The sequence below is a fragment of the Delphinus delphis genome, chromosome 3 (genome assembly GCF_949987515.2).
Source record: "Delphinus delphis chromosome 3, mDelDel1.2, whole genome shotgun sequence".
Taxonomy (NCBI): domain Eukaryota; kingdom Metazoa; phylum Chordata; class Mammalia; order Artiodactyla; family Delphinidae; genus Delphinus; species Delphinus delphis.
The window spans coordinates 18,592,990-18,619,514 of NC_082685.1; the positions used below are offsets into that span (position 1 = coordinate 18,592,990).

The 26,525-nt window shown below is 43.9% G+C and overlaps 2 protein-coding genes, 1 long non-coding RNA gene and 1 pseudogene across 3 annotated transcripts in view; 3 read left to right on the forward strand and 1 right to left on the reverse strand.

Annotated features, from left to right (window-relative positions):
- The first annotated feature begins 740 nt into the window (after nt 1-740).
- Nucleotides 741-10,211, forward strand: LOC132421910 (uncharacterized). Its single transcript, XR_009518786.1, has 3 exons — nt 741-980; nt 8,401-8,476; nt 10,064-10,211. It is a non-coding gene; the product is annotated as an uncharacterized lncRNA (long non-coding RNA).
- CBY3 (chibby family member 3) lies at nt 1,003-3,016 on the reverse strand. The gene is made up of 2 exons (XM_060006423.1): nt 2,968-3,016; nt 1,003-1,727 (listed from the first exon to the last, which is right to left on the reverse strand). The coding sequence occupies exons 1-2, from the start codon at nt 3,014-3,016 to the stop codon at nt 1,003-1,005; spliced, it is 774 nt and encodes a 257-aa protein (XP_059862406.1).
- Nucleotides 10,212-16,019: 5,808 nt separating the features above from the next.
- LOC132422355 (large ribosomal subunit protein uL30 pseudogene) lies at nt 16,020-16,586 on the forward strand (annotated as a pseudogene).
- A 2,456-nt stretch (nt 16,587-19,042) lies between these two features.
- CANX (calnexin) overlaps nt 19,043-26,525 on the forward strand; it is a 31,638-nt gene continuing 24,155 nt past the window's right edge. The window contains exon 1 of the mRNA XM_060008237.1: nt 19,043-19,201. The gene's annotated coding sequence lies outside the window, so the exon portion shown is untranslated. The remainder of the gene's footprint in view (nt 19,202-26,525) is intronic.

Below are 26,525 nucleotides of genomic sequence, written 5' to 3' on the forward strand. Positions count from 1 at the left end.
TTGTTGTGCAGCCACATCACTCACAACACCCTCACCAAAAGCACTTTATATGATACCTTGGGCACAGGGTTCCCTATGCTCCAGGAGAGAACATCGATCTAGAACGGATATAGAAGGAGATCCAAAATCAGACACCTATAGGAGGAAAGGAGTGAAGCTGAGCAGGAGCTGACAGCCACAATTCAGGCAACTGCTGCTGGGCAAAACCAAGGTCCAGCAATGGCTGAGTCTTCTGGGTTTTCAGGAGAACACGGGAAATCTGGATTTTTAATGTGAAATCTCCAAATTCTTAAATGTTGGCAACTCATGCAAAATTGTAAAATAAGGTGGGTCGAGCAAATCCTATCTGTGCGCTGGATTAGCTCTGGACAGTGCTTGTTTGTATCCCCGACCCATAATTCTAGAGAGAGGAAAAGGAAACCCGCAACGAAAAGCGACTCGCCAAAAGCCACACAGCCAGAAGGGGGAGGCAGAGCTCAAAGTTTCGAGGGATTCTTTCGGGAAACAGTTTCCAGGTCGTAAAATACACTTTTATCCTGGACTCGGGCTGAAACCCCTCCCGGGATCGCCTCAGGGAGGGAAAGGCCAACTGTAAGGTCACCGACCCCGCCCGCCCGCCCGCCCAACCGCACCCTCCATCCCTGAGCCCAGGTTTCCCTGCCTCCCGGACTTTGCCCTCCGTCCCTCGGGCCAAGAAAGCCATTGCTACCACTACCTCTCATCGCCGGCCATCCCCGCCCCCTGCTGCACTGTTGCAAGCCTGGCTCCCACTCCGCGTTTCCAACGGGCTGCAAACATCTTCCTCCACCGCCCTATCGCACCCTCCCGAGACGGACTGCTGGCTGAGTCTCCCCTCCACACCAGGCCCGGAGTGATGGTCCCTGAAGGCGCGCAGCGGACCCCCGCGCACCCGGAGCCCAGTCCTGGCCGGGCCCTCTAGGGGCCACAGGAACGAGACCGGGCCTAAGGTGTGGAGCGAGGTGCGCATGCGCTGCACGGGTTTTATTGCGTCACCGCGACTCTGGAGTCAGCGGCTCGGTCAGGAGCGCGCTGCACGCGCCTTCGCGCTTGTGCATTTTCCTCTGCCAGGCGGGCGCCGCAGCGGCAGTGCTTGCCTCGTGGTCTATCTTTTTTTTCCAACAGGTGCATGCGTGCTGTGGTCTCCGTCAGCATGTCCATGAGCAGTTCCTGCTGTAGCTTCAGGTAGTTGTTCTCCTCCAGCAGCACCTGGCTCTTGATCCGCTGCACCTGCGCCTTCCAGCCCGAGGTGGTCGGCGAGGGCAGCTGCGGCCGCGACCGCACCGGCTGGCCCTCCGTGGTCCACCGGCCGCCGCGGAACACAAAGGCCTCGTCGCTGAGGCGCGTGCGCGGTGTGCCGTAGCTGAGGCCTAGCTCTGCCTGGCGCGTCTGGTGGTCCAGCAGGTAGAAGGTGGACATGGAGGAGATGCGGCGCAGCGGAGGGCGCCGCGGCGAGAAGCGCCGCGAGAAATGGTGGGCCCAGAACTGCCGCAGCTGTTCCCACAGGCGGCTCGCATGGCCCGAGGCCGAGTACCCGAAGGCCTCCAGGGCAAGGGCCGGGTGGGCCTCGTCAGGCGCACGGATATCCAGAGCAGAGCCTCGAGGACGCGGGCGACCCAGGCTGCTCCCTTGCCTCGCAAGCCTCGATGTCCAGAATGATAAAGGCGAGCCAGGGGCACTGCTGGAGAGCAAGAGTCTGGGTGAGCAGCCTGCTTGGACGTGCTGCCCCCTCAAACCGCGAGGCCTGGTGGGCAGGGCTCAGGCCCGCAGCTGGCGCTCAGGGTTAGCCAGCTGCTGGCCACTGAGGAGTCCATCCCTGCACACTCGTACTAGCAGAAGTCTCCCCGAAACCCACTTCCCCAAAGACTACTCTGTCAGGCTTTGGGGATAGATGGGCAGATGAAGGACCAGAACCCTGCTCTCTGAGTGCTGGGTGGCTGCTGGAAGGGGTTAATAGGCCCTTAAGGGAGGAAGGAATGATAGCAGAGACAAGCAGGTACTTAAAAGATGCACAGGAATTTGACAGGTAGATTGGGGGTGGGTAAGGGAGAGCTGCTAGGCAGAGTGAAGAGCTAGGCAAGGCTCGAATGTTGCACATGTGAGGAAGAGCTTGGGGTAGGATTGGTGTAGGGTATTGAGCTGGAAATAGCAGAAGAGGTAGCTGGAAAGGGGGACCAGGACACTATATGAGGGTGCTGTACAGGCAGGCTTAAAAGTTTAGACTTCCTTCCGTGGGTTAGAGGGCGCTGCTGAAGCATTGCGAAGCCAGGGCTGGATCTACATTCTGAAAAGTATCTGGTGGATGTCTAGCATACCCAACAGCATTACTGCCCTCGTCATTCAGTTATTTTACAACCTTGAACTGACTGGCATCTGCTTTGTGCCAGGCCTTGGTCTGGGTAGAGGGTGCCAGCACAGCCTATGCCTGCCCTGAAGATGCTCCTGGTCCAGCTGGGAAGCCAGATGTGTGCGTGTAGATCATAGTCTGGTGTGGTCAGTCCAGTAGGGGCATGTGCCATGGGCTAGGACCTATGCTTAGGGCTTGAGCCAAAAGGGGTTGCACAGACTGGATGTGACTTTTATCCAAAGCAGACTACATGCTCAAGGAAACTAAAGTCCAGATAACAGACATGTCCCATACTCCTTCTCCCCCCATTCCTGTACGTTCTGATTCTGTTGTGTGAGAAAGAAGACTATATGCTTTCTTTTGAATTCCTCTTCTCCCAATGGAGAGTGAAAAGAGAAGGAACCCTGGGGCAGGGTTACCTCTGTCATGCCTTCATTAATTCAACACACACTTACTCCTCACACATAGCTGGGCAGTACTACCCCCTAGATCTGGCTCAGGGACATGTCTCTTGGAAGCCCAAGGCTAGAACCCGACCCACCCTTGAGGTTGCATCTTTCCAGAGGATCCTTCCCCAATAATCCTCACATGTTGTACCTCACCTGGAGGATTGTTGGAGGTGCCAAACTGCTGTCCCAGGCCTGGCCCCATCTCTGAACCACTCAGTTGCTGTCTACCGGCTATGACTCACAATGCCTCTAGGCCAGATCAGCTAATCTATAAAACAGACCCCGGGCTCTCCCCTGTATTCATTCAGCACACTTATTGAGTGCCTTCTCTGTTCCAGACACTGTTCTTCCAACGTGAGGAAGATCTTCCGTCATCAAGCTATCATTCTTAAGGGGGAGAATGTCATAAGCAGAGCCTAAGATAGGAATTTGTTCTAGGGGATTGAACAAAATAGTCCCTCATGAAGCTAACCAAAGGTGTCATGGGTCAGGTTTCCTAGAAGCAGAGCCTCAGATGAGAATTATTGAGGGATTTACTGGGGAAGTGTTTTTGGGAGAAGGGAGTAAGGGAAGCAGGACAGGGCAGGGAAAAGAGCTAAAGCTAAGCAGGAATGTGGCCTCAAGTGGAGACGAGCTCTAGCCAGATCTCACGGGGAACTGTAGAAATTGTGCCACAGAGTTAGGTCTCCTTACTGCAAGGGAGCCAATCTTTTGTGCCCTTCTCCCTCACCCAGCCCTCAGTCAGTCATTGTCAGGGGCAACTGTGAGTTTGTCAGCCAACACTTAAGGCACCTATGGGGTGGGTGCACCCCCAGTAAAGGGATTTGTAGGATGTCAACAGCATAAAAGAGGGAGGAAGAGGGCTTCCCTGGTGGCGCAGTGGTTGAGAGTCCGCCTGCCGATGCAGGGGACACGGGTTTGTGCCTTGGTCTGGGAAGATCCCACATGCCACGGAGCGGCTGGGCCCGTGAGCCGTGGCCGCTGGGCCTGCGCATCCGGAGCCTGTGCTCCGCAACGGGAGAGGCCACAACAGTGAGAGGCCCGCGTACCGCAAAAAAAAAGAGGGAGGATGAGAATAGGTAATAAAAATGAAAGGAAATGGGGCTTCCCTGGTGGCACAGTGGTTAAGAATCCACCTGCCAATGCAGGGGACACGGGTTGGAGCCCTGGTCTGGGAAGATCCCACATGCCGCAGAGCAACTAAGCCCGTGTGCCACAACTACTGAGCCTGTGCTCTAGAGCCCGCGAGCCACAACTGGTGAGCCCGCGTGCCTAGAGCCTGTGCTCCGCAACGAGAAGCCACCACAATGAGAAGCCTGCGCACCACAACGAAGAGTAGCCCTGCTCACCGCAAATAGAGAAAGCCCGGACGCGGCAACGAAGACCCAAAGCAGCCAGAAGTAAAAATAAAATAAATAATTTTTTTTAATGAAAGGAAATAACTAAATGAATAAGAATTTCTGGTTGTGATACATGCCATGAAGAAAATATAGAAATACAGAAAGTGACTTTAGGACAAAATGAGGTGTAGGAACCAATTTAGACCTGGCACTCGATGAAGGCACTTGATATTCATACTAAAACCTGAATGATGAGAGACTCTAGCTACATGAAGACAGGGGCTAAAGGTACAAAGGAGTTGGGCTTGTTTGAAGGACAAGTGCTGTGTTGAGCTGTGGAAGGAAATGAAGTCAGCCCTACTCGCCAGCCACACCCAATCAATTGCCATCACGTTTACTTGGCTTTCCTGACCCCAAGGGTCTCTTGCAGGGGCCTCCTAGTTAATCCAGCATCCTGATGGCTCTAGAAGGGGTCACCCAGCTCCAGGGAGCTCACAACATAGGGCAGAGCCAAGTAGTAGTGCCACCTTCTGGGAAACCTTTTTCTGTAACAGTTTTATTGAGGTATAATTGACACAATAAACTACATATATTCAATATTTATAATGCACATTTTGATATGTTTGGATAATTTGATGTAAGAAATCATAACCAAAATCAAGATAATGAAGATACACACTACCTTCAGAAGTTTCCTCTGCTCCCATCACTATATAGATTAATTTGAATTTTCTAGAATTTTCTATAAATAGAATTATTTAGTATGTACTTTTTTTTTTGCACTGGCTTTTTTTAATAAATTTATTTATTTTTGGCTGCGTTGGGTCATCGTTGCTGCACGCAGGCTTTTCTCTAGTTGTGGTGAGTGGGGGCTACTCTTCGTTGCAGTGCGCGGGCTTCTCATTGCAGTGGCTTCTCGTTGCGGAGCACGGGCTCTAGGCACGTGGGCTTCGGTAATTGTGGCATGCGGGCTCAGTAGTTGTGGTTTGTAGCCTCTAGAGCACAGGCTCAGTAGTTGTGGCTCACGGGCTTAGTTGCTCTGCAGCATGTGGGATCTTCTTGGACCGAGGCTCGAACCCGTGTCCCCTACATTGGCAGGCAGATTCTTAACCACTGCACCACCAGGGAAGTCCCTGCACTGGCCTCTTGCAGCATAATTATTTTAAGTTGAAATTCATTCATGTTGTTGCATTTATTAACAATTCATTCCTTTTTTGGTGAGTAGTATTCCATTATATGGAAATACCACAATTTGTTTTTCCATCCACCTGTTGATGGAAATTTGGGTTGGTTCCATTTGGGGGCTATTACAAATACAGCTGCTATAAACATCTGTGTACTACTCGTTGTGTGGCCACGTGCTTTAATTTCTCTTGAATAAATACCTAGGAGTAGAATGGCTGGGTTATATGGTAGGTGCATTTACCTTTTTATGAAGTTACCAAGGTTTTTCCAAAATGGTTGTACCATATCCCTACCATCATTGAAAGAGTTTCTGTTCCTTTTCCTCCACATACTTGCCAACACTTAGTATGTTAAACCCTTTTAATTTTGGTTATTCTATGGGCATCCCTGATGGTGCAGTGGTTAAGAATCCGCCTGCCAATGCAGGGGACACAGGTTCGAGCCCTGGTCCGGGAAGATCCCACATGCCGCGGAGCAACTAACCCCGTGCACCACAACTACTGAAGCCCGTGCGCCTAGAGCCCGTGCTCGGCAACAAACGAAGTCAACGCAACGAGAAGACTGCGCACACCGCAACGAAGAGTAGCCCCCACTCCCTGCAACTAGAGAAAGCCCGCGTGCAGCAACGAAGACCCAATGCACCCAATAAATAAATAAAATAAGTTTATTTAAAAAAATTTTAGTTATTCTAGTGGGTGTGTCTAAATTGTGATTTTGATTTCATTTCTCTGTTGGCTAATAATGTTGAGTGTCTTTTCATGTGCTTATTTGTTACCCTTGTTGTTGAAGTTGTTCTTGTCTTTTGACCTTTTTTTTTAAACTGGATTGTTTGTCTTGTTGAGTGTAAGTTCTTTAACGCTAGATAAAAGTCCTTTGCAGATATGTTTTGCAAATATTTTTTTCCCAGTCTATGGCTTGCCTATTAAAGCAAAAGTTTTTAATAAAGTCCAATTTATCAGTTTTTACTTTGACCCTCAAAAGGTCATGCTTTTCATGTCATATTAAAGAACGCTTTGCCAAACTAAAAGTTTCACCATTTTAGCTTTACATTTTGTGTTCTATTTTGAGTTAATTTTTGTTGATAGTGTTCTTTTCATATGGTTGTCAAGTTGACCCAGCACCATTTATAAAGACTAGCCTTTCCTCACTATTTGCGGTTATGTCTTTATTGTTCGTCATGTGACTGTGTATGTATGACTGTTTCTGGGCTCTCTATTCTCTTTATTATTCTTTTTTTTTTTTTTTTTTTTTTGCAGTACGCGGGCCTCTCACTGTTGTGGCCTCGCCCGTCGCGGAGCACAGGCTCCGGACGCGCAGGCTCAACGGCCATGGCTCACGGGCCCAGCCACTCCACGGCATGTGGGATCTTCCTGGACCAGGGCACGAACCCTCGTCCCCTGCATTGGCAGGCGGACTCTCAACCACTGCGCCACCAGGGAAGCCCTTTATTATTCTTTTTATTCTTGTACCAATACCATATTTTCTTAATTATTGTAGCTTACAGTAAGTCTTTATCTGGTAATGTAAATCTTCAAACAGTTTTTTTTAAGACTGCTTTGGTTTTCTAGGTCCTTGGAATTTTCATATAATTTCAATTCCATGTAATTGAATTTCTATCCTAATTTTAGAATTAGAATGTCAGTTTCCACAAATAAACCTTTATGCTCACTGTTCAAAGCTCTCTCTTATCATCAGGATAAGCTTGAATCAGCCCTCAGAAGGTTATCTAATGGACATGGAATCAGAGCCCAGGAATATATTAACCCAGCCAATCACACATTCGCCTTCTCTCCCTCACTCCCTCTTCCACCACCCCCCCAATTGTGTCTATGTTATTAAAGCTACTTTTCATTAACACTCATGACATTTCAGGAAGGTCCTGCGTGATCATCAGGAATGGTATTCAGCAACTTTCAATTTCCCTATTTCCATGGTCTACAAAAGAGGAAAAGCTACAAAACCCAAGGAAGTCTTTTTTGATGATTTGAAAAGGAAAAGTTTAGAGGAGGAATAATTCCCACTTAACATGTTAACTCCTTTCACAAACAGACCTTGATTTTGAGGAAATTTAATGAAAACTAGTTTTGTTTTGGTTTTTTTTCTTTGCTGCACGGTGCAGCATGCGGGATCCCAGTTCCCCTAACTGTGATCAAGCCCATGACCCCTGAAGTGGAAGCGCGGAGTCCCAACCACTGGACTGCCAGGGAAGTCCCGAAAACTGTAGAATTTAAAAATGCACAGTCAATAACAATGGTTCCTGGCTCCTTTGAGGCACTCCATCTAAATGTCACTGAAAAGACCAGATTTGGAGCCTGTGAGGAAAGGAGTACCAACAGGTCTGAGTTTAAGGACGTAAAGCTCATTCTGATGGCACAGAGGAAAGGAGAGAGGACTTAAAAAAGAATTTTCATTTCTTCACAGCCATAGTGGCTGTAAATGTCAGTGGATCCCTTCTCTTGGCAACCAAGAGGAATAGTTCCAAAACCAAGGAAGCAAAATCTTGTTTACCCTCATGACCATTTCAATCCAGCTTCTATGATAATCTGTTAGTGATATTTAACCTTCTCTGAAACAATGAGGGGTTCTCTGTGCTAACATAGTTTTTTAAAAACTACAAATATTTGCATTTGTATAAGACCTGATAAAAACAGTAATTCAAGTAGTACGGAACACAAGAAGAACATAGTTATACAAAATGCACACGCTTCACCTGGTACTTCCATTTTCTGCACGGTGCCTTTTTAGGATGCATGAAAGGATGCCCATCTCCTATGTGGTTCATCCTTCCCTTGGGCTTTTTCTTCTTTAGCTTCTCCTTCAGCCTTCCTCATGGGGTTGGTGGTTTCAGCAGGGGTGGGATGCAGCATGAGGGGTAACCACAGTGGTGGTCTAAGTGTTGCTATTGCTTCCTCTCTCATACCCATGCTGCTCCCAAGCCATTTTGCCTTAAAATTAGTTACATGCATGTTCTCTGGAATCTTCAATACTCTATAGAAAATGTTTAAATTTTGTTTTAAAAAATAACTGCAAAAAAGTGTTGATGATGTTCTATTTGCTCTAGATAACCACCAGGAAGCACCCTGGAACCTGAGAGTCTGCACCTGGGTTTGAGTGGTAGTGGCTAACCAGAGGGGAAGGTAAGCAGACAGGCATGAGAGCACTGAGTCCCCCTGAGAATGGAAGATTTCAAAGTCTTCTGAAGAGTGAAAAGTGGACTTAGAATGTGCATCATGACACAGTACAGAGTGTGTGGCAGCAGAATTTGGAAACATCTGCCTCAGGGCACTGGGAGCAGATCACAGGTCAAATAGCACTTATTTTCAGCAGAAAAACATTTTTTGTTGTCCTATTGAAATGTTAATTTAAATGCTTTATAGGTAATTTATAAATTTATTGTGGTTTTATATTTGTATAACAGCTGTAAATAGGTAGGCTTATGTTTATAGACATTTAAACAAGAATGTGTGGTGGGTTAATATCCTGATTAGCCCATATATAGTTGTCCTGAATATTCCTTTTTATACAGGTACCTGTTATCATTTAAATGAAAATCTGAGGCTTCCTGCAGAAAACAGAATTATTTGGGGGCTTCTAACTTCCAAAATAGGCTCTATAGGATCTGAACAACTCTGAACAATTGTCTTGAATTGTGAGAGCCTGACTTTTTTTTTTTTTTTTTGCCACGCTCGCTGCGTGGCTTGCAGGATCTCAGTTCAGTTCCCCGACCAGGGATTGAACCCTGGCCACGGCAGTGAAAGCGCCGAATCCGAACTACTAGACCACCAGGAAAATCCCCTGGCTTTTTTATTTTTTTAAGTTGTAAATTTAAAAATTGTGCAAGGAAAAAAAATTTTTTTAATAAAAATTGTTCAAGGAACACCAGTATACCCTTTATCTAGATTCCCCTACACTCAGCATTTTACCCTATTTCCTTGATCATTTCTGAACCTTTTACATACATCATAGTCCTTTGCCCTAAATACTTCAATGTGTATTTTCTTACGTAACCACAGTACAGTTATCAGCCTTATGAATTTACATTGATATAATACAACCATCCATATTTCAATTTTGTCAGTTTACTAAGAATGTCCTTTATAGCATTTTTTCCCTCTAGTACAGGATCCCATCTAGGGATAGGTATTGCATTTAAGTGTTGCAAAGGAACCTTCCCTACTGTGGGCAGACACTTTTAAGACCATTTAAATGTCCTGTTCCTCAAAATTCCCACTAAAGTTAGCATCCACTGGTGACTCTTGCCTGATCCAATCTTTATGACTGCCAAATTATGCTTTTCCAACACTAGCACATACTTATCAGTCGGCCCTCAGCATTCTACTGTAAGCAAGAGATCTTCTTTCTCCTCTGCTGGTATGGTGAGATAATAGAGAAAAAAAAATACATATATATATATACATATATATATATCTCCGCCCCCAGGCACATCTTTTGTTCTAATATTTGGTCTTTGACTCCTGTTCCTGACAGTTTCTAAATCCCTCAGAATTTCCTGAGTTATAGCAGTGTCTTTTGGTCTAATGAAGTGACTCATGGTGGGCTCCTGGATAGGAGCTGTTCACCAGAAAGACAGAGCCATGATTGGACACTTGGGACTTTCAGCCCCTCCTCCCCTCCCCCATTCTCCAAAGGGGAGAGGGGTTGGAAATGGAGTTAATGATTGATCCTGCTTCCATAAAAATCCCCTAAGTCCTGGTTTCAAAAAGTTTCCAGATCGGTGAACACAGCCATGTACTGGGAGGGTAACACATCCAGCTCCACGGGGACAGAAGTTCGTGCTTGGGACCCTCCTGGACCTCGCCTTGTGTATCTCTTCATCTCGCTGCTCATCAGTATCCTTTATCATATCCTTTAATAAACTGATACATGTAAGTGTTTCTCTGAATTCTGTGAGCTGTTCTAGCAAATAATCGAAGCCAAGGGGGAGGAAGTCATGGAAACCTCTGATTTATAGCCAAGTCGGACAGAAATTGCGGGTAAGCTGAGGATCCAATTCTTGCGATTAGCATGTGAAGTGGGGTCAGTCTTACAGAACTAAGCCCTTAACCTGTGGGATCTGACACTAGCTATCTCCAGGTAGCTAGTGTCAGAATTAAGTTGTAGGACACCCAGCTGGTGTCACAGAATTGCTTGCAATGGGGAAAACTGCCACACATCTGGTGTAGGAAGTGATGTGAATGTGGTAGTAGTGTGACAGTAAAGAAGAAACACAGGAGGGGGACTTCCCTGGTGGTGCAGTGGTTAAGAATCCACCTATCAATACAGGGCACACAGGTTCGAGCCCTGGTCCGGGAAGAGCCCACATGCCGCGGAGCAACTAAGCCCGTGCGCCACAACTACTGAGCCTGCGAGCCACAACTACTGAAGCCCACGTGCCTAGAGCCCGTGCTCTGCAACAAGAGAAGCCACCGCAATGAGAAGCCTGCGCACCGCAACCACGAGTAGCCCCCACTCGCTGCAACTAAAGAAAAGCCCATGCGCAGCAATGAAGACCCAACGCAGCCAAAAATAAATAAATAAAAAGTAAATAAATTTATTTTAAAAAAAAGCAACACAGGAGGAGTGTGAGTTTTTTCTTTACAGGTATAGACTTATTAATTCTATTTTTCTTTTCCTTTTTTTTTTTTTTTTTTTTTGGCGGTACGCGGGCCTCTCACTGTTGTGGCCTCTCCCATTGCGGAGCACAGGCTCCGGACGCGCAGGCTCAGCGGCCATGGCTCACGGGCCCAGCCGCTCTGCGGCATGTGGGATCTTCCCGGACCGGGGCACGAACCTGCGTCCCCTGCATCGGCAGGCAGACTCTCAACCACTGCGCCACCAGGGAAGCCCTTTTCTTTTCCTTTTTAAAATTTGTTTACAGTTCTCTTTTTCAGTGGTTTATAGTTCATTTAATTATTTTGATTCTCAGCTGGCTGGGCCCTCCCCCAGAGATTCTGATGTAATGTTCTGGGGGTACAGCTTGGGCACTAGGATTTTAAAAGCTTTCCAGGTAATTCCAATGTGCAGACAAGGCAAAAAACAAAAACAAAACAAAAATACCCTTGCAATGTAAAACATAGAGACCAAGGCAAGCAAACAGAAAACAGCTGAAAGGAAACAGCGAAAACATACAGAGAAAAAAATTTTCAACCAAAAGTAGTCAGCAAATTTTCTCCCCAGAAAACAATTATGAAACTGGAAAAAAAGATTTTTTTAAAGATTTAAGGCTCTGGAAATTGACCATAAGTAAATGAGAAATTGAGAAGCATTTATCCATGAAAAACTTCTGAACTCTGGTTAGAACAGTGAGAGTCTGTGGCATTCTTGTCTGAGGCTGCTAACATTCCCCGAGCTTGGTCAGCAAGCTAGCTGTCCCAGAATTGGGGAGGCTGCACAAACCAACAGCTTCACTGCCAGAGGGGGGCTCACTGAATCCAAAGCAAACCACAGTGAGATACTACTCTATATCTACTAAAATGGCTATTGGCGATGATGTGGAGAAACAAATCCTCCTACATGGGAAATGTAAAATCAGCAGCCAATTTGGAAAACAATTTAGTAGTGTCAAACAGTTAAACATAAACTTAGCATACAAGTCAGCAATTCTATTCCTATGTACTACTCAAATGGAAACTTGTCCATATGAAGACTTGTATACAGGGAGTTCCCTGGTGGTCCGGTAGTTAGGATTTGGCGCTTTCACTGCCCTGGCCCGGGGTTCAATCCCTGGAAGCTGCACGGTGTGGCCGTGGATAAACAAAATGTATATCTATGCAATGTAATATTATTCAATAATGGAAAAAGAATCAATTCTTGATACATGCTACAACATGAAGTGCAAAAACATTATGCTAAGTGAAAGAAGTCAGATAATGATTCCATTTATGTGAAATATCTAGAAAAGGGAGATCAATAGTGGGAGAAAGCAGTTCTATGGTTGCCTTGGGTTGGTTGGGAGTTGACTACAAATAGGCACAAAGGAACTTTTTGGTGGTGGAGTTATTCTTTTTTTAAAAAAAATTAATTAATTAGGCTGCATAGGGTATTAATTGCTGCACGCAGGCTTTCTCTAATTGCAGCAAGCGGGGGCTACTTTTAGTTGTGGTGCACGGGCTTCTCATTGCAGTGGCTTCTCTTGTTGTGGAGCACGGGCTCTAGGCGCGTGGGCTTCAGTAGTTGTGGCACACGGGCTCAGTAGTTGTGGCTCACGGGCTCTAGAGCACAGGCTCAGTAGTTGAGTTGCATGGGCTTAGTTGCTCCGTGGCATGTGGGATCTTCCCAGACCAGGGCTCCAACCTGTGTCCCCTGCATTGGCAGGCAGATTCTTAACCACTGCACCACTAGGGAAGTCCGGTGGTGGAGTTATTCTAAAATTCGATTGTGGTAATGGTTGCACAATTCTATAAATTTACTAAAAATCAACGAATCATTCACTTACAGTGGGAAAACTTTATGGTATGTAAATTATATTTCAATAAAGTTAAATAAACTATGTGAGGGTAGAATAAAGATACTTTTACATGCACAAGATTTCAAAAATATTACTACACAGTCTTTCTTGGGATAGATGTAACTATTAATTGAGGTAGTAAACCAAGAAAAAGTGAAAATGTTGGGTTTTAAGGGAAAAATAAAATATATGTCTATACAAAGAGTGGTACACCATGTCCATAGCAGTTGTATATCATATAGCCAAAAATTAAGAACAGCCCAGTTGTCTTATTACCTGGTTAAAGGATAAACAAACTGTGGCATACTTGTACAATAGACTACTACTCAGCAATTAAAAGCAACAAATTACTGATACATTTTACAACACAGATGAGGATCTCAAAACAATATGAGTGAAATAAGCCAGACACAAAACACTATATACTATATAATTGCATTTATATTAAGCTCTAGAAATGACCAGTCTTTTCTATAGTAACAGAAAGCAGATCAATTTTTTGCCTGATGCTGATGGTGGGGACGGAATGGGAATGGATATGAGGAAACTGTGGTATAATAAAAAAATACATTTGGTCTTTATTCTGGGTTCCTGGCACAGAGCTTCTAAAACCCTTGGCATTTCCTGAGTGATGAGAGCCTTTTGTTATTCATATCATTATGAATATCATATCATCATTCATATCATTATGATGATGTCCCCTTCCAACAACACCTGAGTTTATGCTAATCAGGTGATTATTGCTGGGCCCCTTGATCAATTCAGGATAAGGGTGCTAGAGAAACCAAACCAAGTGATTTAGAGGAGTAGGATTTTCAGCTCCACTTCTGACCTTTAGGAAGGGGAGAGGGACTGGAGATTGAGTACAATCACCAATGGTCAACGATTTATCAACTGTGCCTACTAATGGAACCTCCATAAAAACTCCTAAATAATGGTGTTCAGAGAGCTTGCAGCTTGGTCAACACATGCAGGTGCTGGGAGGTTGCATGCCCAGAGAGAGTACAGAAGCTCTGCACATTCACACACATACACATCCATACCTTGCCCTATGCATTTTTCCATTTGTTCCTGAGTTGTAGCTTTTTTAGTAAACCTGTGATAGCAAGTAAAGCACTTTCCTGAGTTCTGTGAGTTATTCTCTTGAATTACTGAACCTGAAGGGGGGGTGTCATGGAACCCCCAAATTTGTAGCTGGTCAAGCAGACATGTGGATAGCCTGTGCACCTCATTTGCAGCTGGGCATCTGATGTGGGGGCAGTCTTAGCCTCTAAACCTGTGGTGTCTGAAACTAACCGGGTAGTTAGTGTCAAAATTGAACTGAACTGACAGAAGTGGTGTCAGAAGAGAACTCATATTTGGTGTCGGGGAACTTCAGAGGAAACTTACGGTGTAATGGAAATGTTCTATATCTTCATTATGTAGTGGTTACATGGTATGTGCTGTACATTACCAAAATTATGGAACTGTACAAGAAAGTTGAATTTTTAAAATGTGGGGTCTAGGAGTTGAGGAAACAGGAGATCTGAACCCAGGAGGAGGTACAAGGAGGTCCAGTGACAGTGGCTGAAGAGCAGTCTGTTAACTGAAAAAATATAATTGCACAACCTAAAAGTTGAGAATTATGTTTTATTTGGTGGGCTTGCTGAGGACTTAAGCCCAGGGGATAGCCTCTCAGATAGCTCAGAGTGACTGCTCCAAAGAGGTAAGGTAGGAGTCAAGATATATAGGGGGTTTTGCAACAAAAACCAGGTAGTCGGAACATCAAAAGATTACTTTTTAAAAAAAATTTATTTTATTTATTTATTTTTGGCTGTGTTGGATCTTCATTGCTGCGCACGGGCTTTCTCTAGTCACAGTGAATGGGGGCTACTCTTCATTGCAGTGCTCAGGCTTCTCACTGTGGTGGCTTCTCTTGTTGCGGAGAATGGGCTCTAGGCTTGCGGTGGAAGCCCTATGGTGGATTTTTAATATATATTCTATCTTTTTTGAAAATCTAAGCACAAAAGCAGAAATTTGATTACTTACTGAAAAAATAACATACGCATTATAAAAATATCTCCTTTCCATATCCAAAGTCTTAGCCACCTCTTGGGCATCAACCACTCTTAGCAGTTTCTCCTGCATCTTTCCAGAAAGCTTGTTTGTCCAAGCTTATATCCATGAGAATATAGCTCCCTTTGCAACATGAAAGGAAACATACTTTTCTCAGTGCTTTTTCACATAACACTAAATCTTGGCAATCATATCTATATACATATGTGTTCACCGAAAGTTTTCCAATGCAGAACCATTATATGGATGAGCTATATTTTATTTAACCAGTTCTCTATGATGGTGGTTAGGTTGTTTCTAGGATTTGGATACTACAAACAATGCTGCAATGCACATCATTGTGTATATATATATATATATATGTATATATATATATATATATATATATATTTTTTTTTTTTTTTTTTTTGGCGGTACGCGGCCCTCTCACTGTTGTGTCCTCTCCCGTTGCGGAGCACAGGCTCGGGACACGCAGACTCAGCGGCCATGGTTCAGGGCCTAGCCTCTCCTTGGCATGTGGGATCTTCCCAGACCGGGGCATGAACCCGTGTCCCCTGCATCGGCAGGCGGACTCTCCACCACTGTGCCACCAGGGAAGCCCGTGTATATTTTTAAATACAAGTACATCATGTGAATATTCTATCAAACCTAGATATAGATACAGATATATTCCCAGGAGTAGAATTGCTGGGCCAAAGCATATGTGCATTTTTATTTTATTTTTATTTTATTTTTTAAAGTTTTTTTTAAATTTATTCATTTTGGTTGCTCTGGGTCTTAGTTGCAACATGCAGGATCTTCGTTGCAGCATGCAGGATCTTTAGTTGCAGCATGCAGGCTTCTTAGTTGCAGCATTTGAACTATTAGTTGCAACACACAAACTCTTAGTTGTGGCATGCATGCATGTGGGATCTAGTTCCCCGGCCAGGGATCGAACCCAGGCCCCTTGCATTGGGAGCGCAGAGTCTTACTCACTGGACCACCAGGGAAGTTCCCATGTGTGCATTTTTAAATGAATATAAATAATTTATTTTGAAAATCATCTTGCAGATTATAAGGTCAAAATACATTCAACCCAATCTCCCACACGTTCGACATCTAATTATAAAATGATTATTTCTTTTAAAGAAATACTCCAATACCTCAAAGTACCTTTTGCATTATCAAGAAAAGATCTTATGCCTTTTTCCAACTGGAACCATGGTGGGTGTAGAATAGAAGGAAAAGCCTTAAGAAACAAGTGGAGGGATTTTACAGAGCCTGAGATCGAGTGCCTGAGAAAGAAGTTTGCCCAAAAGATGCTTCAAAACGCAAGGAAGAAGCTTATCTATGAAAAAGCTAATCACTGTCACAAGGAATATAGGCAGATAGAACTGAGATTCAGAAGGAAAGGATGACAAGAAAAGCGGGCAAGTTTGGTGTACCTGCTGGACCCAAATGGGCATTCCTCATCAGGATCACAGGTATCAGTGGTGTGAGCCCAGAGATCTGAAAGGTGTTACAGCTTCTTCGTTTTCGCTGCATCTTCCACGGCACCTTTGTTAAGCTCAGCAAGGCTTCAGTTAAGATTTGAGGAATGTGGAACCACATATTTCATGGGGGTACCTGAACCTGAAGTCAGAAAATGAATGCATCTACAATTATTGTTATGGCAAAATCAACAAGAAGAGAATTGCCCTGACAGATAACACTTTGCTCCATCCCTTGGTAAATATGGCATCATCTACATGGAGGATCTAATTTGAAGGGCTTCCTGTGGCCCTTCAAATTACCTTCTCCGGGAGCCCAGATCAACAGATCTAACAGGCTTATTAGATGGATGAACTGAGGTGTGTCTACCATGATTATTTTTGTAATCTGGTCAGTTAATAAACAGTGACTGATTTCAGACTATAAAAAAATTAAAAACTCATTCTGCAGGGATTTGTCCGCAACTTCTTTTCAAGAACATTATGCTTTAGCAGAAAAACCCCTAGAATTCCAAGATTCTTGGCAGGACCTACAGTCCTGCTCTGTCTTGGGCCCAGACCCAGGATTCCCAGGATCAGCTAAACCTGAATTCCCTTTTTTTTAGGGGCTCTATACTTTACCACCAGTCACTCAGGCTCATACTCTCATCGTTGCCTTTGGTTCTTCTCTTTCCCTAGCCTCCTGAATCCAGTGGAGCATTCTTCAGCATCAACATTTAATGCTTTTGTTCCTATACACTCTGTCATTCCCTAATTCTGCCCTTTAATCAACTTCAAGAAGTGGCTTCCTAACCAGCCTCATAGTGGCGGCATGCGGGCTTCTCCATGCGGTGGCTCCTCTTGTTGCAGAGCACGGGCTGTAGGCACACGTGCTTCAGTAGTTGTGGTACGCAGGCTTAGTTGCTCCTTGGCATATGGGATCTTCCCGGACCAGGGATCAAACCTGTGTCCCCTGCATTGGCAGGCAGATTCTTATCCACTGCGCCCTGGAATAATATTAAAATAATGCTTCCCTAGGGAATCCCCTGGCAGTCCAGTGGTTAGGACTCGGCTTTTTCACTGCTGGGGCAGGTTTGATCCCTGGTTGGGGAACTAGGATCCTGCATACCACGTGGTGTGGCCAAAAAAAAAAAAAAAGCTTCCCTAAATATCTAAATCATAACCCAAACCTAGAATTTAAACTATCTCTCTACAGACTCCTTGGCTAGGTCCTAACCCAACTCTGGAGCTGACCGATCTCCTATTACTTTCTTGAACACCTTTCTCCAGCCAAAATACTCTCATACATGGTGTCCCCAAACACAATACCCATTTCCCTGCCTTTGCATATGCCATTCCCTCATCCAAAGAAGCCTTTCTCCAAGTCTCCACCTATAGAAATCCTGCATATCCTACCAGGGCCAGCTCAAGTCTTACCTATTTCCCTGTCCATTCTAGATGAAAGCAGTTCCTCCCAACTCAAAATCCCATTAAATTCTCTTCAGTACCACCATGTTTTAGCAGTTACCTTTGCTGCAGTAGCTCTTTTGGTCACATACAGTTCCTGTAACTACATTTTAAGCTCATTGTTTGGAACCTGTGACATCCAGAACATCATTTTGCCTCGAATATCCACTTCCCCACGTAAAAAGGAAGCAAATGCTCTTAACACAAATTTGGGGGGTGAGAGTTGGAGAATACTAAACTCATGCAAACACCAAACTCTTGACTTCTCATTTTCCCTTCCAGACGGCAGGAGGGAATAAAGCTGGCTCCTGGGGTAGTTGATACACCTACTGAGTCTAGTTTTTCCCAGCCTAGCATTCAGCCTTTGGGTATCCAAACAAATGGAAGACAGAGACCAGGACCTATAAAGGTCTAGAAAAACCATAGACCACTTCCATTTTCTGAGGTTCTCAGTATACTGAAAACTGAAGATGTGCTAAAAGTGAGTTACAAAAATTGTGGTGTGTTTGAAATTTTTCCATTGCACCATCCTTTTCTTTCAATCCTGTTGTCAGTGTGTCTTTGTGCCCTCTTTGTCTAATGTTACTTAAGGAAACATCACAAATTGAAAGTTGAAATAACCTTGGAGGGTAGTGTTCTGGACTGTATTTGATGTTGGGTAACAGGGTGGCCTCAGGCTGCTGGGCCCAGAGCAGTGACTCTGCAGGAACGGTGGCGCCTGGTTACACAGCGTGGTGCAGTCGACCTCAGGCCTGACTTAAGGAGCCGTGACGGGTTCCGTCAGCGCCGCGCACTCGCTGCATTGGGGACCAGGCCCTTCCCGATATCTCACCGGACTTCCCACCCCTTCTTGCCAGCTGCCATTTGCCCCTCCAGAGAAGGAAGCGGGATGCCAGACCCCGAGACCCGGGTCCAGGCCCAGGAGGGGTCGGAACCACAGAGACTGGGATGCAACGCCGGGCAGCAGGCCCACTAAGGAACGAAGGCAACACGGCGCGGGAACGCCGGCCCAGCCGGCCCCGCCTCAGGGCGCGCGCCCTGGGCGGTACTCCATTCCGCCGCAGCCCGACCCCTTCTCTCCCGCCCAACCAACGGCCACTTCCTGCCTCACTCCCAGCCAATCCCCACTCTCCACGAAGAATAGCCCTAGGGGGCGTATGGGAAAGTGAAAAGAGCGATGGTCTCATCGACCAACCGAATCCCGGAGCTTGCGCGGGGGGGCGGGATTTAGCGCTGGCCGCAGCTACTCAGGAGCGAGGGGCGGACGCAGGGCCGGGCTTCGTGCAGTGGGGCTCGCTCGCGCGGCGGTCGCGGTAGTCAAGGCCTCTTGGTTCAGCAGCACGTGACGGTTGTGCTGCCTCAGCCGCTGTCTTTACTGCAGCGCGGGGCCGGGTGTGCGGGCGGGAGGAGACGCGGCGCCGCCGGCGGTCCCCCTGAGGCTCGAGGTGAGACGGGAGGCCTGCTCGTGTTCTCGGGCCTGTGAGGACCCCTGGGGGCCTGGGTACGCGGCGCCGCGTCCGAGGGCCCGAGGAGCCGGGCGTGGCCGGGGCCGAGGGGTCCGGCTGGGTTTCGAGAGCTCAGGCCCAGGCGGACGCTCGGGCCATGAAGGGCGAGGCCCGAACCTGGGCCGCCTGAGTTGGGTAGCCAGGCCCGGCTGCCGCGCCGGCGGGGTCGGGAGGCGTGGCAGGTGCCCTAGAGCCTCTCTTGACCTCTGGGAAAGCTAACTTCTCTTTCTGGCTTTGCTTCTAGGGCTTTCTTAAGCCTGTTGTTGGCTGCTTGTGAAGCTGCGAGGTGTTCTGGTGTAACCGGGTAAAGGTCTGGAATAGGACCGGGCCTAGTCGGTATCCCTAGTAGTGGGGAAGGGTGATAGTGGGCCGAGAGAGAATGTTTAGGATTAGCATTACAGGTTCAGTATTTGAAAATTAAAACCACAAAGTGAAGACTGGACTCTGGTAGCCTGACGAGTATGGAGAATGTGCTAGAACACGCAGTGGTTGAAAAATTTCAGTCCTAACATTTACATCTATTCGGGGATGGGGAGTAAGTAAACTAGTAAATTCACAGGATTTTTAAAGCAGGAAAGCTCCCAAAAGCTCTCTGTGGGCAGGTTGTTTTATAGTGGAGGAAACTGAGGCCCAGAGCTCTGAATGATTGGCTCAAGGTCATGCGATTAATTTTATGATCACGTTGGAATTACTGTTGAGGCAGATTTGGTGTAGTTGTTAAGGCTAAGCCCTGATTCAAGTCCTTCATCAGCAATTTGTTGCTATGTGAACTTGGACAGTTTACTTCCCCTTTGTGCCCCAGTTCTCTCCAAATAATGGGTATAATACCTGGTGGAGTTGTTAGAATTAAATTGTGTATAAAAAAGGACTTTAACTGCTTGATAAACGATTGAAATAAATTGTTATGGTCTGAATGATGTTGGTCCACTACACCAGCATCCTACTTTTTGAGTTGATTAAGCCCTGGGACCTAAAGTCACATTTATGGAGATAGAGGAAGAAACAGATTTAGTGGATTAACTGCTGGGCATGACACAAGTGAATGCTGGCTGAAGGAAGTTAAACTGAGCTGAATATTAAAAGGTTGGGAGGACAAAGGTGAGCCACAGTTAGGCTCTTTACCTCTAATTTAAGAAATGGAACATTTTGCTTAATTTTTTAATAAGTAGAGTTGGTGGGTTGGGAGGATTTGATTTGTTTTGGTTTAGTTTCTTTTAAGGGAGGAACTGTATTGATCTTAAAATCATTCTGTATCTCAGTCTTTTGACAGTGCTGTTTAAGGGCCATGAGTAAAATCACTGCTGAATTGTACATTTGCTATAGTTAGAGCAGAGGTAAAAGATGGTGTGGGGAGTTCTGTGCACCACCCAGGGTACACAAGCAAATAAGCGGGGGAACTGGATTATGAGATGGCCAGAATGAACTTTGTATTGGAGTAAATGTGTCGCACAACAAACAAATTTTCTGACCTATCTGATAATGGGTGTTAGCATCCCTCCCTACCTTACTATCTTAACTCAGCAGTTTCAACCAGCACATTATCTTTCAAGGACCTCGAGGGGTAAACGTTTTGACGGAAGTTGTTGCTGCAGTTTTGGCAATCAATGCTCTTGCATCCTTTCAGTTACAGAGTTCACTTTGCCCTGAGAGATAGCTTAAGGGGATGAAGTGACAGTTGGTAAGCATAAATGCAGGCTCAAGAGACTTGAATTCCAGGCCCAGCATGGTAACTAGCTTAATGAACTACATTGGTTTCCACCTCTTTAAAATGGGAATGAAGAGTGCCCTGGATACCTTACCAGGAGGGACAAATAAGATGGTGAACATGAAATTACTTTGAATGGCATAGTGAACTGTGCATATAGAAGAATTGGCAGCTCATAACAACTCCTAGGAAATAATAAAAGTGCCTGAACATAGTTATAACCTATATAGCTTACCGTAGAACTTTGTCAGTAAAGTGTATGTTGAATGCTTTGTTAACTAAAACAGATGTGCCTTTAAATTAAGCTTAACTGTGCGCTGTGAAAATTATTTGGAGAATTTTGTTTTTTAAATAATTTAGAATCTTCAGCAATGTTTTCGTATCCACATCTTAAACCTACTTAGTTTATAGGAGAAAAGAAAGTGCTATGGAAAAATAGATTTTAATGTTCCTGTCAGTGAAAAGCAAAATTCAAAACTGTAAACTAGGCAGTAGTATATATCTGTTTTTAAGTGGATGATCATTTACAATAAAGACCACTTTGAATTTTATGTACTTTTTTCCCCCTTTAAGTGCTTCTATATTTTGACTAGATGCACATGTAGTAATATCAGAGGGACAGAAAGTAGTAGTATTAAAATGGTTATCTGCGACTGGAATCAAATTCCTTTTAAGTGGTTCCTTTTCAATCTAAGACTTCAAATTTCTTATTGCCTTAAAACTCAGCGTTTTAGAACCATCAAAACTTAAATGGTGTCACTGGGCAATACCTAGTAATAGTAGAAATCACTGCTAATGTTGCATTTACTGTAAGCCAAGTACTGACATAAACACTTAACATGCATTTTGTTTATATAACAATCCTAAGAAGTACATAGTGTTGTTATTCTCATTTTAGAGATGAAGAAACTGAGGCCCTGAAGTTATTAAGTAGCTGATTAGGGATTGTGACTTCTGAGTTCCTGCTCATAACACTATTCTATGTTCTACGCCTAACTGTGACCTTGGACAGCTTATGTAACTTCTCTTAGCCTTAGTTTTGTCATGTGTCACATGGGGATGATAGAACTTCCTGGGGTTCTTCTGAGGGTTAAATTAGACAACCTAAGGTAAGACTTAACATTTTTAAAGGGTATATTGGGACTTCCGTGGTGGTCCATTGATTAAGACTCTGTGCTCCCAATGCAGGGAGCCCGGGTTTGATCCCTGGTCAGGGAACTAGATCCCACATGCATGCCACAACTAAAAGATCCCGCATGCCGCAGCGAAGATTCTGCGTGCTGCAACTAAGACCTGGCGCAGCCAAAATAAATAAATATATTTAAAAAATAAAAGGGTATATTAATAGATGAATGGATAGCCTACATGAAAGAAAGACTGCCTCATTTTTTATTACACACTGCCTTTTAAAAAAAAATCACTTTTGGGAATTCCCTGGCAGTCCAGTGGTTAGGACTTGGCTCTTCCACTGCAGGGGGCCGGGGTTCGATCCCTGGTTGGGGGACTAAGATCCCACAAGCCATGTGCAATGGCCAAAAAATAAAAATCTTTTTTTTCCCCCCCCAGAAACCTAGAACACCAGCTAGGCCACTTCTTCTGTTCTTCTTTCTAATTTCTCGTGGATCAAAGGAATTAGAGGTGAAATTTCCTAACTACTTTTAAGAGGTAAAATTCCACAAAGGAAAGCCCCGAACCAAATGGTTTTAACACCAATCCTTCACAAACCCTTCTAAAAAATAGAAGAGGGAACACTTCCCAACTCATTCTATGAAGCCAATATTACCATGGTACCAAAACCAGACAGACTTCACAGGAAAAGAAAAACATAGAACAGTATCCCTTAAGAAAATAGATGCAAAAAATCCTCAAAATGCTAGCAAATGGGATCCAGCAACATATAGAATTATAGGGCTTCCCTGGTGGCGCAGTGGTTAAGAATCTGCCTGCCAGTGCAGGGGACACGGGTTCGAGCCCTGGTCTGGGAGGATCCCACATGCCGCGGAGCAACTAAGCCTGTGCGCCACAATTACTGAGCCTGAGTGCCACAGCTTCTGAAGCCCGAGCACCTAGAGCCTGTGCTCTGCAACGAGAAGCCACAGCAATGAGAAGCCTGCGCACTGCAACAGAGTAGCCTCCACTTGCCGCAGCTAGAGAAAGTCCGCGTGCAGCAACGAAGACCCAGTGCAGCCAAAAGTAAATAAATAAAATTTAAAAATTAAAAAAAAAAAATTATACACCACAACCAAGTGGGATTTATCCCAGAAATGTAAGGTTGGTTCACCAAACTATAATAAAGAATGTAATATACTGCATTAATAAAGGACAAAAACCGCATGATCATTGCAGTCGATAAAGTGCAACACCCTTTCGTGATAGAAGCACTCAACAAACTAGGAATAGAAAGGAACTTCCTCAGCCCTCTTGAGACAAATAATCCCTTCTGTGGGATTCCTTCTGTTCCTCTTTCTAATTTCTCATGGATTAAAGGAATTAGAGGTGAAATTTCCTAACTACTTTTAAGAAACAAAGTCTTACAAAGAAAAGCCCAGAACCAAATGGCTTCACTGGTGAATTCTACCAAATACTTAGGGAAGAATTAACGCTAGTCCTTCACAAACTCTTCCAAAAATACAAGAGAGAACACTTTCCAACTCATTCTATGAGGCCAATATTACCCTGATACCAAAACCAGACAAAGACTTCATAAGAAAACCGTAGACCGGTATCTTTTAAGAAAATAGATGCAAAACTAGACTAACTTGAAAATATTAAAGTTTAAATTTAATTTTAAAATAATTTGAGCCTCCCTTTGTTTTAAAGATTTTTTTTCTGAATGGACCCTTACTGAGCATAAAGATTCTGCCAATGAGAGGTGACAAATGTAATATTTCTTTAGTGTTTGCCCATTCCTAAAGTTGATCAATTTTGGATTTGTTAAAATTTGTTTCCATTAAATAGAATATTTTGTGTTCAGTTGAAGTCTCATGTACATTATTAAATGTGTATAGTAAAATAATATGGACTTTTTTTAGAATGTGTGTTGAGAGCAGAATTATCATTAACCAAAAATAAGTTAAATTTGGGAGAATTCATAAAGAAAATTGGTGGAAGAGCAGGAAAAAAGAAAATCACAGATAAATAGGGATATTTCCCTGTCCAAATGCTATAATTGTATATACACCGTTGCAAGGAAGAGTTAAAGACGAAATCATAGAGTATAATCAGAGGAAAGCTAGTGTTTCTTGTTACATAAAATCATTCAGCTTTGTTGAAATATAGGAGGTGTACGGGCACAGTTACACCTTTTGGCCCATTCTGGGAATTGAAAATGTATTCACTGTGGTTGTACTAATTTTGTATCAAAGAATAAACCATTTGGGAACTCCTATGAAGTACTGGACTCTGATAGACTTTGTATTATCTTTTTATATTTTCACAGCAAGCCTTCGAGTCACTAATACTACTAGCTACATTATAAAATAGGGAAGAAAGACTCATGGAAATTCAGTAAGCTGACCAAGGCCACAAAGAGGATCAGGAAAGTCTAGAACCCAGCTTTCTCTGACTTGACAGTTTACACCATCACATATACCATACTGCCTTTTGTATAAGGAGTTCATTTTCTGAATCATCAGTTTTTAAAATAGAAAACTTCCATCTCTAGAATTCAAGATAAATTCACTCTTTGAAAAGTTAAAAGAGTGAACTGAAACATTAAAAGTGAGTAGATTAGTTTCTCTTGAAAAATCCTTCTGACTCAGATTTTGAGAACTGGGCTTTTTGCTCTGTCCTTGGGAAACTGAGAAGCAAGTCAGAAATCATTTATATTATTTATAAATATATATTACAAATGTGCATATGTTTAGCTCCTGTTTTCTTGGCTTTGTGTACGTTTGTCTATGTGATCCCAGAGGGTAGAGCTTCTCTGACTTGGATATAGGTTGATAATTATATTTTATTATTAAAAACAAAACACTTATTAACTGGAAGGAAGGGAGTAAGGGGTTCATATTTCTAATCCAACTCATTTCTGAGTCTTCCTTTGTACTTCTGTGCTTTAGAATTTAAAGCTGTTTTCTAGACAACTTTGATCAAGTCTAAAGAACCATCTATACTGATCCAGTAATAAATTTTTTAAAAGAAGATTTTAATTTTGAAATAATTATAGACCCACGGAAAGTTGCAAAATAGTACAGAGAGGTCTCTTGTACCCATCACCCAGCTTCCCCCAATAGTAGTATAGATAGATAACTATTGTAAAATATCAAAACTAGGAAAAAATTGCACTGGTACAGTTTAAAGACCTTATTCAGATTTCTCCAGGTTTTATATGCCCTTGTGTGTACATAGTTATGTGCAATTTTATCATGACACTAATTCATTTTTGAAATTTTTACTTGTTTGACTTTTTTTTTAATAGAAGGAAAATACTCAAGCTAGAGCGTTAAGTAGTACTAACATACCTATGCACATTTTTTTCCTAGTTAGATAAAAGGTTATGAGTTTATTTTGGTATTATCCCCCCAAAACCCCCAACATTTGATTAATAGAACTAATACTACAGAATATTCATAAACTCTGAAAACATGGGCAAATACTTTTTATGTTTCCAGACTTTAAGGACACCCTATATAGATTGATCCTGAAGGTCAGAGACTTTTTTTTTTTTAATCCTTAGTAACTAGTTGACACTCATGGAATTGACCACTATCAGCAAACATTCATTTAGTTTCTAACATGTGCTGGGTTTTCTGATGGGCATCATATATATTCTCCTTTAACCCTTTGTAACGCAGAATTCCGACAGTTCAGTCTTGTGACTGCCAGAAAACAGTCTTGAACTCTGCCACCCAGCATTTATTAAAAGTCCAGTTGAGAGAATTCACTGGTGGTCCAGTGGTTAGGACTCAGTGCTTTCACTGCTGGGGCCTGGGTTCGATCCCTGGTGGGGGAACAAAGGTCCTGCAAGCTGTGCAGTGCGGCCAAAAAAAAAGATAAAGTCCAGTTGAGAGATTTATTGATGAGTATTTGAAGGAAGTGCAGTCTGTTCACTTCTCTAGAACCTAGAAATTGTAAGTTTTATTTGTAGATCAGTTCTGGATCAACAGAAATCAGAACTTGGACTATATAGTGTTGGCCCTCATAGTATTGGTTTTATTGACTTAGGCTTTGCTCTAGTTAAAAACTCACATTTACATATAACTTAAGGTATTTTAAAGAAAAGTTCACTTCAGTAGACTCATAAATATTAAAAGATTTTCTTGTTCGTGGTTTTGATTTTTAATTGCTGGCTCTTCTGGAGGTCTATGCCTGTAAGTAATTTGTAATTTGGCCAAGACAGGAATTTAAATGGGCCTACTGTGGGACAGTTTGTGGCATTAAGTAGCTTAGTCATGAGTTAGACATCCACCCAGCATTTGCACCCTAGCTCAAAGGGGCACTGCTGTAGAGTAACGGTCTTGCAGTGATAAAAAAATTAGAGCGAGAAAATGGCTCTTGGAAGAAAACCAGGAAATGAAGTGCTCCAAGAAAATGATGGCTTTCAAGCAGAAAGTAAAA

Excerpts from the sequence above, each read along its gene's own strand:
- CBY3 (XM_060006423.1), bottom strand. The coding sequence starts at position 3,016 with ATGGGGCCAGGCCTGGGACAGCAGTTTGGCACCTCCAACAATCCTCCA. Across the intron at positions 1,728-2,967 it reads CACCTCCAACAATCCTCCAG|GCTGCTCACCCAGACTCTTG; the intron begins GTGAGGTACAAC and ends ACGTCCAAGCAG.